The following is a 17,484-nucleotide window of genomic DNA, read 5'->3' on the forward strand; positions in this document are numbered from 1 at the left end:
TTTACATATATATATTATATTATAAATATATATATATATATATATTTATTTTAACAATTAATTTTTACTTATTGCCAGAAGTAACAGAGAGTGTTAAAGATTATCTAAAACATTAGTTAAGATCAATGACGATCTGTTTCTAAGATTTATGTATACGCATATTCATTTTCTTGGACTTAGCATAGTGTTGCAATTTATCACAACTAATCAAAACCACCATATGTATTTAATAGGTACTTTAATGTTATTTAAAAATTATTAGAATGATAGGGATGTAATTTAAAGGAAAGAAAATTGTAATAATGTTAGGGTTACATTCCATAAATCATTATAAAATAAAATTTATAAAATATTAAAAATGTCTAAAATTTTATAATGCACTTAATATTATACTCTTTTCTTCATAAATATCCACAATATTTATATATAAAAATAAAATAAAAAAAGTATAAAATAAAAAATATTAAAATGTATTTTTTTTTTTAAATCTAATATACCTCGCTTGTTAGTTTATATTTAAAAAAGATTAAAAAAAAAAAAAAAATTTGTTTAATGGCAAATGTTGATTATTAACAGTTTGCAAGCACATTAATCCAAAACATTATACAACAAATCAAATTTTGTGACGGTGTCCTGTCATTTCTTTAAATAAAATAACCAGTAATTTTATGCATTTATTTTACATTATTTATTAAAAAAAAAAAATTTTTTTTTTTATAATAATGGAGTATGGAACAGCAGGATTACAGGATTCTATGTTAAAAGCTATCACTTCAAATGATGAAGTAAGTTATGATATATTTTATTAGTATTAATTTAAATATCATCAATAATAATTATTTAGCCTTCCAACTCAAATATGACAAAATTTAAAAAGATGTATGATTCTTTGGAAAATTCTATAATTGGAAAATCATTAAGTTTTGACATTAATGATCGTGCTAAAGTTAACCTAAATCAAATTTCTGATATCTCAAAAGGTTTAGCGGTAAAATCTCAAAAAATGGTAAGTAGAAAAATTTTAAATACAAATTATTATAATCACAAAAATTTTTTTTGCCAAAAACTTTTGGAATCTTTTATAACATTATTTTTCTATTTATAACAAGTAAAATTAATGCGCAAGTTAATTGTTATCGGCTTTCTTTTGAGTAGAAATAAATAATTGAAATGAGTTAACTACCAAATAGCGGTGATATTACTTTCATCATATTTTATAAGTTAAATTAAAAATGACATTTAAACTATTTTTATCATTTTATAAGGATAAATATGATTGAAATATAATGTGAAAATTATGACACCTACATATGTAGTTAATCACTTGTCATAAGCTTGAAAATATACAAAATAAGGACGATTGACAAATATAAGTATAATTTAGTTAAAGAATGTTGTACAACAAAACGCCAATAGAAGATTATCCGGTTATGAAGATGTTGAAATGATTAAGCATTGTCACTTTAGCTATTCTTAAGATCAACTTTATAAAATTTATTCATCTAAAATCGGATTATAAATATATATGTTAGAAAATATTGTTTACATGACTTTATATATTCACACCTTATGGAAAGGTATTAAAGTTGTAATTAATCATTAGCACACTTATAGATAATAAACTCAATAATTCAGAACCCAATCAATCATTAGAACATAATTTAATAGTTATTATTAATTTAAATTAGTAGGATATAAACAATATATAGTCGACCTTTTAGATTCATGACTCAATTTAATATAATTTAAAGTAACTTGTAATATAAATGTGATACTTATTTTCTTCCAATTGCCATATCGTTGATTACAATCTCTGTAATACAAGTAAAAAAAAGTAAAATATTACAATTAACAATGGCAACTGTGTGTCACTTTTCTTAATGATTAATTATGTAATTTTTTGACATGAAGATCTGGTGTTGACAACACCACTGATCATATTGGACCGCTAGTACCATTTAATAAAATGATTATATAACAAATACAACTTTAAAAATATGTACACTTAAACAGACAAAATTACTTTGTAGAATAGATTGTATAATAACCTAGTGTGTTGTATAAATTTAGAAGATTTATAATAAAAAATATAAACATTTATTATTTTAAATAAATAAAAATTTTGCTATTTCAAACTTTTTTTTTTTTTAAAATGTGTTAGAAAAATTAAAAGATTATGTTATTTTAAATAAAAGAACAATTTAAATAAAAAAAAATGAATAAGATTAATATTATATAGATATGATACTTTTTTTTTTTATTATAAGAATAAGCTTTATTGCCTCTCATTTTTATGAGGGCATCATTAGACAAATAATGATTCAATTAATTTTCTCATAATTTACTGTATACATTTAAATCGGAAAATTTAAAAGATATAAAAAAAAAGAAAATTAAAGTTAGAGGTGCAAAGTAATTTTTTGAAACATTATTTATTACTGTTTCACCACAATTAATGTGAATATATAAAAATTTTTAGAGTATATTATAAGACGAATAGAAATTTAAAAAAAAAAAAAAAGATAAATTTTTGACATGAACTTTTATATTATTTAAGCTAGTTATCATTGACATAACAAATAAAAATTTGAGGGTGATAATATTATATATTTATATTATATATAGCAGATATATATATATATATTTGTTAAATAATTCATAATATATAAAAGAAACCGAATATTTTTTTTAATTCACATGTGTTTATTAAATATTTAAGTTATAATAAACTTTAGAAATATGAGTATTTTCACATTTAATAACATTAAAAATATACTAATAATAAAAGGTCGATGATTATTGTTAATAAAGAATTTTATTTTATTTTTTTTTTTTTATAATTTTGACATCAAAAGTAGATTTGAATGCCGTTTGAGTAAAAAGATAATTGAGACAATAATATCAAGTAAATCTTTAAATATCTTTATAAATAATAGTATATGAGATGTCTTTTTATTTAACATGTCTGACAATAGAAATACCTTTGGGAAATTGATATTTAATGGTTTATTTTATGATATGAAAAGATAGTGCATGTAGAGAAAAAGGAAGAAGATAATATAAACTAGAGTTAATCAGTTGAGATTGAAATTATTAATGTTTGAATGATATTATTTATCAAATAATAGATTAAGAAGAATGATATTGTTATAAGATCATTGGTTATAATATTTCTTTGATAATTCTTTTTACCATATTCTAACAATGCCCTTCCTATGAAACACTTGACTCTTATAGATATATTTACTATAATTGTTTTGTAAAAGGAAAGATTAAACAAAAAAATTATTATAACAAGTTAGATAATAACATTGAGATTATTAAATTGTCCATATGTTATTGACTTTCAAAATAATCTTGCATTTTTGGGTCAGTTACAGTTTTTGCTCTTATTGCGTAACTTGGTAGGTCTTTATCTTTTACCGACAATATTTAATAAGTTATGAATTAAAGTTTTATGAAGTATCTTAAGGTCAACTTTAAAAAAAAATAATAAAAAAGAAATTTGATATATTGATGAGTGATATGTTGTTTGAGGATAGTTTACTGTAAATTTGTTGTTTAAAACTATTTGAAATTTAAGTTTTATGTTAAAATTTATTATAATTGTTTATTATATATATATCAGTTTCTACTATTTAATTTTTATTTAAATAATAATATATTTGTATAATATAAAAAAAACAAATTATAATAAAGTATAAAATTGTAAAATGGAAAAATATTTTGTTAAAGAAGTCAATATAATTAATAATATTAGATTAACCTTTTTTTTTATGATTGTGTTTAATAATTGCCGAATATTATATTATGATGGACATATCAGATGTCAGATGAATGAAGTTTTCAACTTGTTACGTAACAATGATTATAATCAAGAAGTTTGAGCTAATTTGTTTCTAGTCGCTTTCTTTTATAACTTGTAAGCACTCCTTTCCGGTAAATAGTATATTGGCTTCTCATTGACAGCAGATGAACTCAATCAATCGTAGCTAATCTTTTAAAATCTTCCAATTAGCCGCTCCTTAGCACTTTTTCTATACATACCGATCATTCCGATAATCTGGCCAAATAAGGGAGAGTACCTTCTGATTTGTTAAATGATTATCGAATGTCATTACCGGACATTTCTTTGATATGATAATGTTATTATTTACTCATCAAGTAATATATTATTAATCTTTTACAGAATTATGATGAATTTGAAGCAATGCCGATGAAGTATTTAAAAATGATAAGGGATGAAGATATTGATAATTTAAAGAATGAATTAAAAGAAAATGAAAGTCATATTAATGGAATTTATCTTTTAAATAATAGTTACACACTATTACATTATACTATATTATTTAAAAAAGAGAAAGTACTAAAACTTTTAATAGAATTAGGAGCTGATGTAAATAGTCGAAGTGTAAGTACATATAAAGATTAATTGAATTTTATGTCACAATCAGATTTTGTTATTTTTTTAAATGAAATTGTATATTTACTTTTAGAATATGGGATTTTCACCTTTACATTTAGCTTCACGGAATCAAGATTATAATATGATTGAATTACTGATTAATACATACCGTAAGTTATAATGTTATATATATAAGTTTTTATCCTTTTTTTTAACATTTGTAATATAATTAAAAAAAATTTTCTTTGTTAACATATAGAATATAATTAATTAAATATATATTTTGTACCTTAAGATGATTTATGTGACTGAAAAAAAAATATATATATATATATAATTATATATTATAATAAGAGTTTTCTCTCTTTAATATATTTAAAAACTTTAATATGACAAAGATTATTGAGTCTTGTTAGGTGTTTAATTAAATTCACACATTGATAGTCTTACATTGATATAATATATATAATTTATCAATTAGACTAATATTTACATTCCTAACATTTTGCGCAAACTTTTAATAAAGTAATTGAGTTATAATTAAAGAATTAGGAGTAAAATATCTTAACACATATACAGTACATCTAATAACACATCTTTTGTCTTCAAAACAGTAACTTAGTAACACTCTTATTAACTTTAATTTATATATTTATATTAAAAAAGATAACTCAAAACAAAAGTAGATTCGTTCTATTGAGAAAGTAATTTGTTGACAAATTATCAGCTTTTCGATAATATTAAATAAACAAAAAATCTTTTAAAGTGGTAGTTTATACGATTGTCATTAGGACAGTTATTTGATCAGATATTAGTATATTAGTAAATTTAATTCAATCAATGTGTTGATTGAGATAGGACATATAGTTAAACAAGCTAGAAGAAAAGTTTATTGGTACTGTATATTAAAGAAATATTGTATTTTGAAGGTGTAGAAAATTGACTTTTATTTGTCAAAGCTTATATGTGATGTGAGATTAGAAGAATTAATCTCATTTAGTTGAAAGAATAGGAAGATTAATATTTTTAATAAAAGGGGACTTTTATATTCCATAAAAATAATATAATAATTTTTTTTTATTATTATTTTATTTTATAGATGCTGATAAATATGCATTAGATGTTGAAGGGATGACGTATGCTGATAGACTTTTTTTAGCTGAAATAAATAATAAATCTAAACATGATAATTCACATGCCAAATATCGTGAAGTTTTTAAAAATTTTAATGATTCTTTTAATACATCATTTAAATATTCAACAAGAAAAGATTCATTTATTTTATTAAATAAAAATCATAAAAATAGATCTGTTTCACAGGAGACAAAAATTAAGAAAGAAGTTGATTCAAATGGAATTTTTAAAAGTAAAGTTTTTTTACATGGATTAAATAAAATAATGGGAACAGCTACAAATCGTATTCGTCAACGTAGTCGTAAGTAATTTTTAATCATATTATTTATTCTATTAAAATCGGCATATTACTTTTTAGGATGATTGTACTGTAATAATGATGCATGTTGTTAAATCAGATCATTACCAAAAAGTTATTTATTTATATTAACAATATATATATTAAAATAGTCGGATATATCTTTTTACATTAGTATTATAATTATTTTATCTATTGTATATTTAAAAATTATGATCTACCTAATGTAGTTATATATTTTATCTATGTTCATTGATTTGACTATTTCTCTTTTTATATTAACAATAAACTCCCGATTATAATTATTTCCTCTTAACAATTTAATGCTTCGGTTCACATTAATTAAATTTATACTTTCATGTATTTATTAAATAAAGATGACTTTGAAATAGTCGGTATGAATAACAAAGAAACATTAATATTAACTTTGATTATTTTATTATAACATACTGAAACATATGTTTTTATGATTCTTTACATTATCTTATTATTATTGCATATTGTGAAAAAAAAAGTTTTTTTATATTAAAGGTAAATTATATGTAAAATATATATATATGTTTTATATAACATGAGTTTCATTGTTTACAGTATCTATATATGAGGGATTTTTAAATATTTTATCGTATTTATTTAACAGATATGTAGACTAATATTAACATTTGTTTTATGCAAGGTGACAATCTGTATAATTAGATGTTATCTAAAGAGTAAGCTGTTAAAAATATTATATTAATGTTGAAAAAAAAAAAATTTTTTTTTTTTATTTTTCAATTGTAAATATATACCTTATAAACATACAAAAAAGGCAGTGTTAATATCATGAATTACAATTGACAATATTAATATAAAAATTTTTTACAAAATTAATTTTAAAGATAACATTTAATATTATATATACATATATTATTTATATAGATGTATATATACACACATTTTGAAGGTCTTTTTACCCGTATTTATTTTAAAATATGTTTATTTTTAATATTAAAAACATAAAAATGACAGATGCCAGTAGTAGTTGATTTTATCTTATAAAATGATGGAAGATTATTATAATAAAAAGTTAAATTAATTGGCAATATAATTATTTACATGATATTATACAATATAATATAGAAAGAAGATTGTGAAATTAATTTTTACTTTCAATAAATGTCATTCATTATTTTATCTAAAATTTATATGTTCTTACTTTATAGGGTTAAAAAAGGTGAAAAAAAGACTAATATAATATATATAAAAGTAATATATGATGATGACATATTAAGTATAGTTGGTAAAAATTGAAGGATAATTTACAAGTGAAATATGTATCTTAATTTGATGTTAAAGGTTATTTCTATACTATAATCAAGTTAATTAAATTAATATATTGTAAATTTATTGAGAATGTGCAATAATTTGTTAACAACTCATCTGTAGTCATAAAAAAATAGAATAAAATTTTCTTTTTTATTATATTTTATATTTGTTGGCAATTTTAAGGGATTCACCATAATTATTTTTAATATCATTTTCTTATTATTGCCATAGGTGTTGTAAACCAATTTAATGTCATTTAATTTTTCACTATAAATATAATATAAATGTACAATAAAATTGAGATATTGTAGAAATGATTTGATAATTAAAATGGTTTATAGCATAAAAATTTCAATCATATTTGTATTTAAATATACTATTATATAAATAAAATATGGACAAATTAAAAATTTTTTCTATTATAATAAAGATTTTTTAAAATAAGGGATTGTATATATTTTTGTTTATAAATAATTATTTGTTTGTTAATTTGATATACAGTTTATTTATGAAAATAAAAAAATGTTGTAATTTGACACATAATTATTGAAAATAAAACATTTAGATTCATATTTAATGAATATTTATTAAAATTAAATGATAAACATTAAAGTTATTATTAATTTTTTTTTTGTTAACTAGTTAAAATGTTTTATGATGGAGAAAAAAAAGAATTTATTTTATTAATTCAAAGATACATTATAACTTTTATTAATAAAATCATATACTTTAAAATGTTCTGTTTTTAAAGATACAAAACATAAAAATAAAAAAATGATTTAATTATTAATTTATATTAAAAAGATTTTAATTTCCCACAATAATATAAAAAAGTGAACTTGTTTATATGACTGTACTTGAATAGACAATTAATCTTACACGTTTTTATAACTTTATGCAAAAGTTTTATCGTCAATCAGAAAGTTGTAATTTTATAATTCAATCACATTTCATGATATAAAATTTATCTTTTTACTGTGAGAAACAAATATTTATGTTATGTATAAAAATAATATACTTTCATTTAAAACATACTTAAGCTTGATTATTAAAATATTCCTCTTATTATTTTGATATGAAACAAATAGTAAAATAAATTAATCTTTTTATTTGTTTAACTTTTTTTTTTTTAAATATAAAAATAAATATTGAAGGTAAAAATTTTATTCAATGTTTAAATAACGTTAAAAATTCAATAATACTTAATAATTTACAATTGAATGTATGAAAACAAAATAGTAAAGTTTTGATTATGTATATTATTTTTTTTATAATTAATAAAATTTACCAACACATAAAGTATATATTTTTTTGTTTTTTTTTTTTTAAATTTAATAGCAATTAGTACTCATCCAGAACATGATATTATAATAGTACTATTTATGGCACTTTACACCAGATATTACAAATTTTAAAATAACATAAATATTTTTTTAGGACAATTAATGATGTCATAACTTGAAAACATTTTTATAAATATTCTTTTTTAATTAAAATAATGTTCTTTTAACAAGAAATTGAGTAGTTATTTTTAGATGGTATATAACTTTTATAATAAACTTATAATTAGAATATAATTAGTTTAACATTTATGTAAAGAATGACTTTAATGGTGTTTTAATTTTTTTGTTTTTTGGTAATTGAAATTGTATTAAAATGTTTTATGGGAAATTTTTTTTTTATTAGAAATTAATAAAATTTTAAAGAATTACAAAATATTTCAATTGAAAGGTAAAAATTTTAGCAGGTGTTTTGATGAATTGATATGTATTTATGATATATAAATTTTGTAAAACAACTTTTTTTTAACATTATATCAATTTTAATTAAACTTAATTATATATATTTTTAACATTTAATGGGTGTTTTGTATGATCAAAATGAATAAATATTTTTAAAGAAATTTTATTAACATTTATAAACTTTTAAATACGTTAAACTATTTTGTTTAATTTATTTTTTTTAAGTTCTTAAACTATAAATTAATTTAAAATTTATAACATACACTTTTATAATTCTATATTTATAATAAGTATCTTTGATACTAAGAAAATAATAAAATAAATTATAAGGTACATAAAAATTTATTTTAATATATAATATTATTACATAAAAAGACAGTAAAATTTTACTTTATATCAATTAATAAGACATAGAAATAAAAAAAGTTTTTTTCTTTAGAAAATAATACTGTATTTAATACATTATAAGTAAGATCCAAAATTACATTAGGAATTTTTAAATACTCAATCTATTTAACACTATCATTTTCTTATTTTAACTGCATCACTTAAATGTGAAATCATCTGATAACCAAATAATAAAATAGAAATACAAATTAATGAAACAATTATTCCCATCCATGAACCAGGAGTAAAAGTTGGTATACAATCATTTACATTATTACTAAATCCATAAAAAATTTCTTGACCATCATCATTTGTGATTACTTGTCCTGGGTGCATCTGAAGTTGTAGGCCAACTAAAGAAATACCAATATAGTTATCAGGAACATCAGATAATGCAAAGATGGCTGGTGTTTGACTACAGGCAAAAGAGTAATCATAATAACCATCAATATCTAAGAAATTAGAACCTTTCTGTGATAGTAATTTTTTACTATTAACAGAATAACTTTTTCCCTCAATAGATAAAGTTGCTTTTTTTAAAGTTAAACTATTAACCTTCCAACTATAAAATCCATTTCCTTCAATATTTATTTCAAATTCAATATTTGTACCTTTTGGAATTGTTATACCAGATTCATCATCAGAGGTACCCTCTGTCACAATTTTAATATTAAATTTTGAACTTTTAGTTATATTATTACAATCAAATGATCCCGAAAATTTATCATTTATATTATTTTTAGTGAAATCAATTGTAACACTTTTATATACCATACTCTTAGATTTTGTATGATGTATCAGGGTAACTCCTTCAAGATAAAAAAGGCATGGAGAATTATCAAATGTTTTATCTTTCTCATATTTTGGTAATATAACTGGTACTTTTGAGGTAATTATAGGTTTTTGCTCCTCATAAATATCATCCAAATTTTCTAATGCACTTGATGCAACACGTTTTATACGTTTATTATCCTAAAAAAATAAAGTTAACCTTTTTATAGATAAAAATAAATAAATAATTCTTACATCATCTACATCATCAGAATTTAAAATTATAAAATTCAAATTTGTATCCTTATTTGTGGTATCAAAATTTTTAAATTTTTCCTCAATCTCATTCCAATTTTGAATATAAAATAAATTTTTTATTTCATTATTATTAAGTATACCATCAAAAAATCCAGTTTTATAAAATGAATTTTTAATATTTTTTATCAATTCACTACTTGTTGACTTTTTATTATCATTATAAGCATTGGCATATTTACTAAATTTACCTAAACAAAAATCTTTAAAGGCAAAAACAACACTTTTTTCTTGATAAGCCAAATTGGTAAGCGGAATGTTTCTAGAAATTGGTAAATTATTTATTATCAAAAAAAAAACTTACAATGAATTTTTATCTTTAGACCATATCATATAGTCATTGGCAGTTACAATAGATAATACTGAAATAATTATCAAAATTTTCATATCTATAAAAAAAATTTCATTATTAATATAAAAAGAAAACACAAAAAAATGATAAGATATAATATTATTTTAAAAAAAAATACTTTACGAAATAAAGCTTTATCATCAGTCAAACAAAAATAATGTCATTTCTTATCTTTTAACTATTTTTCCAATAAATTATCAATACACATGTGAATTTTTTGGCCGCGGCGTCAATTTTATCTATTTGAACTTATAAAGCTAAATATAGTAACTCTCAATTAATCCTAAAATAATATTAATAATTTTAAAAGAAATACCTTTTATTTTACTATTATTTTAGTAAAACTTTACTAATATTTATAAGTAAATAAAGGTTTTGATATTACTTTAAAAAAAAAACATATTTAGTTTTTATAAACTATTTATGATAATGATTTATATTTGTTAGTAAAAAATATTTTGAAGAAATTGAAATACAATTTGGCAAAGAATATTTATTTACATTGTGACTCTTCAATATATATAATGATAAAAAATAGCTTTAGTAAAAATATGTAAATGTATTTTAAAAAAAAAGTATCGTCTTTTTTTTTGTTAAAAAATATTGTTTGCAATTTTTATTAATTTAACAGATTTTAATACTATTAAAAAGAAATATTTAAAAAAAAAAGAAATGTAAATTGTTTATTTGTTTTTCTTATTTTTATATAAAATAATAAAAAAATGTATTATTATTATTAATAATTTTGTTATTCCAAGTAATATATATATATATATATATATATATATATATATATTTATATATTTATATATATATATCTAATTTTAAGTAAAATGGTTATTCTTTCTTTTGTTTCCATATTCTTTTTATGGTATATATGCCAATTTAAATTGTATAAAATTGACTAACCATCTGACCCTACATACTACATCGATTATGAGAAAATCTAGCTTCTACTATGGATTAATTTTTATTTTTATTTATACAAATAAAATATTTAAATATTTTTTTATTTATTTTAAAAAAAAAGTTGTGTAGTAAAATATAAAAAACTAATCTCGTGGTAAGAATAATTAAGAAGTTACGATTGTTAAATGATATTTAAAATCAAAGGAAGTGTATGTCGATTATTATGCTATAATAAATGTTCAAATAATAGTAAATGTAGACTCATATTCCACTGTTATATTGTCACTCTATGTTGTATCAACAACATTTTAGGTCTATTTATAGACTACAAAGGACTTTAACAATATTTTTATATTATTTTTATTACCATTATTACTTAAAAAAAAAAGTATTTAAAAATATTAATTTATAATATTGAATCATTTTATATTAATGTAAAATATATGTTATATAAAATAAATGAAAATTGGTATATACTTTTACATATTTTTTAAACATTTAAAACAAATATCATGCATTTTAAATTTTTTTATTTATTAAAATTTATTATTTTTCAGAAGAATTTCTTATTTTTAACTTTAAATTTTATAATTATTTTTATTATATTAATTTAATCTAATACAAATATTATTTCTATATTATTTAAATGTTATTTAATTAATAAAAGTTATGACAACATCTAATACAAATTCTCTAATATTACCTTTAGTAAATATAACAATTAAAGAAAGAGATGTTTTAAAAGCAATTCTAGAATTTTTTGAAACTAATGGTTATCATATTGCTCAGGTATAACTTTTTTTTTTTAACATATATATAATATTATTATTATTATTAAATATTTTTATATTATTTAGTTATCATTAGAAAGAGAAACAGGAATTATTAATGGTGATTACTCAGATGATATAATTTTTCTAAGACAACTTATTTTGGATGGACAATGGGATAATGCTTTAGATTTTATAGATCCATTAAAAGAGTTAGATGAATTTGATTTTCGAACATTTCGTTATCTTATAACAAAATATAAATATTTTGAATTATTATGTATTAAACAAGAACCTGGTCCTATGTATGATAATGAATTTACCGTTGAAGAGATAGTTGAATGTTTAAAAGATCTTGAACATATTTCACCAACATTAGAAGATTATAGGCATCTTTGTGCATTATTAACATTACCAAAATTATCTGATCATACAGATTTTAAAAATTGGAATCCTTCCTCAGCAAGAGTAGAATGTTTTTCTAAAATATTACCATTAGTGGAGGCTTTATTACCTAAAAGTATATCATCAAGTTCTTCCAAAAAAAATGATCATCGTGAGGAGGTTGCAATAAATGGTAGATTATTACAATTAATAGTTAAAGGATGTTTTTATGAAAATTGTGTTGATTATTGTCAAAGTCAGGCGTTAGGTGATATAAAACAAATTGACTTTTCAAAGATATCCTCAAAAGTACTACAACCAAAACCATCACTTTGTGGAGCTGATTTATCATTAATATCATGGTTAGAAGTAGTATCAAATGAACAATTTGTAATGCCATTTCAACAAATGTCAATAGATTTTAAAGTTGATACAATAAAAAGATCAAAATTAGATGCACAATGGACAGAACAGATACTTGCTACACCAATTAAACCAAAAGGTAACTTTCCATATAATATGATTCCAAATGACAAATTGAAATGTGCACAAAAAATGTCACAATCAATGATGTCTTTACCACATATGTTTTCATCATGCTCATTAAATCAAGTTTTATCCTCATCAAAAAGATCCCTCCAACATATGTCTCAATCAACGGCTCCAGGTTTTTCAATTGATATAAAAGATAATGAAAATAGGGGTGAAGAGTTAATGAGACAAAGTCAAATTATTGATAATATGCTTGAAAAAAGTGAATTATCAAAGACGACACGTCCAAATCCAGGAAGTAGTTCAGCTTCATCACATTCTATGTCATCATCACCATCATTAATACCTCCAAATTCATTGACATTTGACTGTTCCTCAGCAAGAAAAGAATTAGATGAAATAACAAGACGATATAATAATAATCTTAATACTAGAAGTACAATACCATTACCACCTGTTCCTGAATTATCAACACCTGGAGGAACATTTATGAATGGAGAAGATTTATCTCAAAATAATCTATTAATGAAATCACAAATTATTCAACAATTTGCTAATCGTACATATAAAGAACAAATCATACCTCCTAATCCATTATTACAATCAATGATAATGAATCCTATCAATCAAATGAATTGTAATAATTTATATATACCTCAACAACAAATGCCACCAATACAAAATCAATTTTATCCTCCAATAAATTATTCACAATCTCATCAATTACAACAATATAATAATCAAAAAATGTTAGTTGATGAGAGAGGAATTGGTGGGCAAATGATACAACAATCTCCAATGTATACAATTCAAAAAACAATAAATAATGACAATTTATCAAATGTTCAATCACAAAATTCTATACATTTTATTCCTGTTTGTAAATATGAAGATAGTCAAGCAATACGTGCAGTTGCATTTCATCCATCAGGAAAATTTTTTGCCATCGGAACAAATTCTAAACAATTACATATTTGTAGATATCCTGATGTTCGTAGTAATCTTAATAATCGTAAAATTTCAAGAAGTTACCTTCCACAACCTGAAATTGTTTTATCAAGACCTAAACAACACCGTGGATCAGTTTATTGTACATCTTTTAATCAAACTGGGGAACTTTTAGCTACTGGATCAAATGATAAAACAATACATTTAATGTCATTTCAAGCTAATACTGCAACAATTGTTGCAGAAACAGAATTAACAATGTTAGATGGAACAATAAGAGATATTATATTTATGGAAGATTCAATGAATAATACATCAATCATGGTATCAGGTGGTGCCGGAAGTTGTCAGATATCATTAACTGATTGTAATACAGCACAAACATTTAAAAGTTATACTGGGCATTCTGCACCAATTTTAGGTTTATATTCATGGGACAATAGTTGTTCATTTGTATCATGTTCACAAGATAAAACTATAAAATTTTGGGATGTCAGGGCAAATGGTCCTGTACAAGTGATAACACAAAATTTTAAAAATATTAATTCTCCAGTGACAAGTGTATGTGTTGATCCTAATGGTAAATTATTAGTATCAGGGCATGAGGATGCCTCAGTTATGTTATATGATATTACGGGAAATCGTGTTGTACAAGTATATAGACCTCATGGTGATGAAATTAGAAGTGTACGATTTTCAAATGCTGCATATTATTTATTATCAGGAAGTTATGACAAAAGGTAAATAAAACAAAAAAAAAAAGACTTTTTTTAACATTAAATAATTATTTGTTGCAGGATTAGTATAACTGATATGCGAGGTGACTTGACATCTCCATTAACATATCTTCCTGTAGCTGAACATACAGATAAAGTTATACAGTGTCGGTAAGTTGTTAAATTATTATTATTATAAACATTTTAATTTATTGGAATGTAAAAAGAAAATTATATATATATAAAAATGAAATGCATACAAAAAAATTTTTTTTTTTCTATTTTAATTTTTCTATTTCAGCTGGCATCCACATGATTTTACATTTTTAAGTACTAGTGCAGATCGATCAGCTATTTTATGGAGTTTACCATTAAATAATGTTGTAAATGAATATTAAAATATTTTCTTTTAAAATTATTTATATATGCATTATTAATATTCTAAAATATATTAAAATATGCTGTCTTTTTTCATTTTTTTAAAATATTTTTATTAAATAGGTTAAACTTTATATTTATATTTATATATATATATATATATTTTTTTTAATAATAATAGTTTAAACAAATATTTTTAATAAATTTTAGTTATTAAACTTATAACACAAGATAAAAAAAAACAATAATATTTAAAATATATATAGAAAATTATTTTTATAATTTCTTTAAATAACTTTTATTTGATAGTATTTAATCTATATGATATTTTAAATTAACTATATTCTTATAATAATAAAATAATATTTTAACTAATCATTAATATTATTAAACATTGAAATAGGTAATCTTTTTTTTTTAAACAATTTTTTTAATGAAGACATCTGACCCCCTCCATTATAAGTATTATTTTTTTCTTTAATATATAATCTTTTTGAGGTAATATTTGTATCATAATAATTATTAAATAAATTTAATGAATTTTCCATACTTATTCTATTATTTTCTTGTGATAAATTGAATAAATTAGTATTCAAATTCTTATCACTACTTGAGATACCATAATTATATGGCAATGCTGCAATTGAATGGCGTGATCTTGATTTTTGTCCTTCAATAGAATTTTTTCTAACAAAATTATTTATTATAGTATTTTTTTTAATAAAATTATTTGCATCAAATTCACATAAATATCTTGAATTGTTAATTGTACTTTTTAAATACAACCGTTGTTCCAAATTATAAAGAAGTCTTTGATTATTAGATAAACTAATTAAATACTAAAAATTTTATTTATAATTTTTATTTTTAATAATTATACTTACTTGTATTTTTTCATGCATTGTTTGTGCAATTTGTGATGAATCACATCTATAAACATGTAAATGAATTGGTGAGTGCATCTCAGGATTTAGTATAATCATTGTTACTGCTACAGTATCATTAAATGGCATATTTCCAACCATAGAAAATGCTATACAATGTGCTGGAACATTAATATACATAGTTTTCATCTTAATATATCCATTTTTATCCATCATTGGTATAGTTTGAATTAATTTTAAACCTTTCTTTGATAATGATATAGTAGCCTTATTACCTATTTTAACATAACAATTTTGTAATTGTTCTTTCATTAAATATTTTGTCACTTCTTCATTTCGAAGGGAATCTGTTTCCCTTGCACCTAAATACCATACATAGTAATAATTTTTTGGTGTTTTTTTATTCCATAACCATATCATTTTATTATATTAATATAAATAAATTATATATTTAATAATGAAAAATTTTGACAAAGTTTATATATAATAAGAGTATATTAAAGTTATTACAATATCATTTCATAAATCTTATTGACTTTCTAAATCTTGTTTATATTTTCTCATATTTGTAATTTTATATAACTCGTGCACCTATATATTTTTTCATTTAGTACCATTTTGACACATTAATAATTTAATAAATATCTTTTATTTATTCTTAATACTTACATTTTATTTTAACAAATATAAATAATTTTGTGTATTGATTTGATATCATTAATCACTTTATTTTTATTCCAGTTATACTATATTGTACTTAAAAATAATATTTGATTTTTCAATTACAAAAGTTTTTAAAGTATTAATAATAATTTTAGATAAAATATAACATTTTAATTTATCTAAAATATTAATGATAAATTTATAAAAAAAAAAAAAAGATTATAAAAATATTTTTATATAAATTAATAATAATATCAAAAACTATCATAAAAATGACGGTATATATTTTTAAATGTGTCAATAACAATTGCTTATCTTTTATAAATTATAAAAATTTTTCTGATAATACCATCTAAAACATAAAAGCTATTATTTATAACAATACATTAAAATATGGTGCTTTATTTTATTTATATAGGTTTAATTTTAAATCATATGTCTAATATAATTCTTTTACCAATATAACATATTTGTATCGTGATCTGATAGCCTACTTTAAAATAATTAACTATTTTACCAAATAATTCTTTTTATATCACTAAATTATTTTGTTTTAGTTATTCAAAGTTTTTTTTTATACATATTGATTACATTTTAAAATATAATTTTATAATATTATTGTATATAATTA

The 17,484-nt window shown here is 20.5% G+C and overlaps 4 protein-coding genes across 4 annotated transcripts; 2 read left to right on the forward strand and 2 right to left on the reverse strand.

The window, feature by feature from the left end:
• Positions 1-722: 722 nt before the first annotated feature.
• Positions 723-5,902, forward strand: SRAE_2000258800 (Ankyrin repeat and Ankyrin repeat-containing domain-containing protein; the record flags this gene model as incomplete). The annotated part of the gene is made up of 6 exons (XM_024653674.1): positions 723-785; positions 845-1,006; positions 4,190-4,411; positions 4,497-4,575; positions 5,505-5,840; positions 5,898-5,902. The coding sequence occupies 6 exons, from the start codon at positions 723-725 to the stop codon at positions 5,900-5,902; spliced, it is 867 nt and encodes a 288-aa protein (XP_024507127.1).
• A 3,504-nt stretch (positions 5,903-9,406) lies between these two features.
• Positions 9,407-10,744, reverse strand: SRAE_2000258900 (BIG/ATPase V1 complex, subunit S1 family-containing protein; the record flags this gene model as incomplete). Its single annotated transcript, XM_024653675.1, has 3 exons — positions 9,407-10,243; positions 10,298-10,619; positions 10,662-10,744. 3 exons carry the CDS (start codon positions 10,742-10,744, stop codon positions 9,407-9,409), a joined length of 1,242 nt encoding a protein of 413 aa, XP_024507128.1.
• Positions 10,745-12,287: 1,543 nt separating this feature from the next.
• SRAE_2000259000 (WD40 repeat and LisH dimerisation motif domain and CTLH, C-terminal LisH motif domain and WD40/YVTN repeat-like-containing domain and WD40-repeat-containing domain-containing protein) lies at positions 12,288-15,326 on the forward strand (the record flags this gene model as incomplete). Its single annotated transcript, XM_024653676.1, has 5 exons — positions 12,288-12,407; positions 12,476-14,579; positions 14,634-14,952; positions 15,010-15,099; positions 15,230-15,326. The coding sequence occupies 5 exons, from the start codon at positions 12,288-12,290 to the stop codon at positions 15,324-15,326; spliced, it is 2,730 nt and encodes a 909-aa protein (XP_024507129.1).
• Positions 15,327-15,677: 351 nt separating this feature from the next.
• Positions 15,678-16,610, reverse strand: SRAE_2000259100 (PTB/PI domain and Pleckstrin homology-like domain-containing protein; the record flags this gene model as incomplete). Its single annotated transcript, XM_024653677.1, has 2 exons — positions 15,678-16,145; positions 16,191-16,610. 2 exons carry the CDS (start codon positions 16,608-16,610, stop codon positions 15,678-15,680), a joined length of 888 nt encoding a protein of 295 aa, XP_024507130.1.
• Between the last annotated feature and the right edge of the window lie 874 nt (positions 16,611-17,484).

The sequence above is a fragment of the Strongyloides ratti genome (assembly GCF_001040885.1).
Source record: "Strongyloides ratti genome assembly S_ratti_ED321, chromosome : 2".
Lineage (NCBI taxonomy): Eukaryota > Metazoa > Nematoda > Chromadorea > Rhabditida > Strongyloididae > Strongyloides > Strongyloides ratti.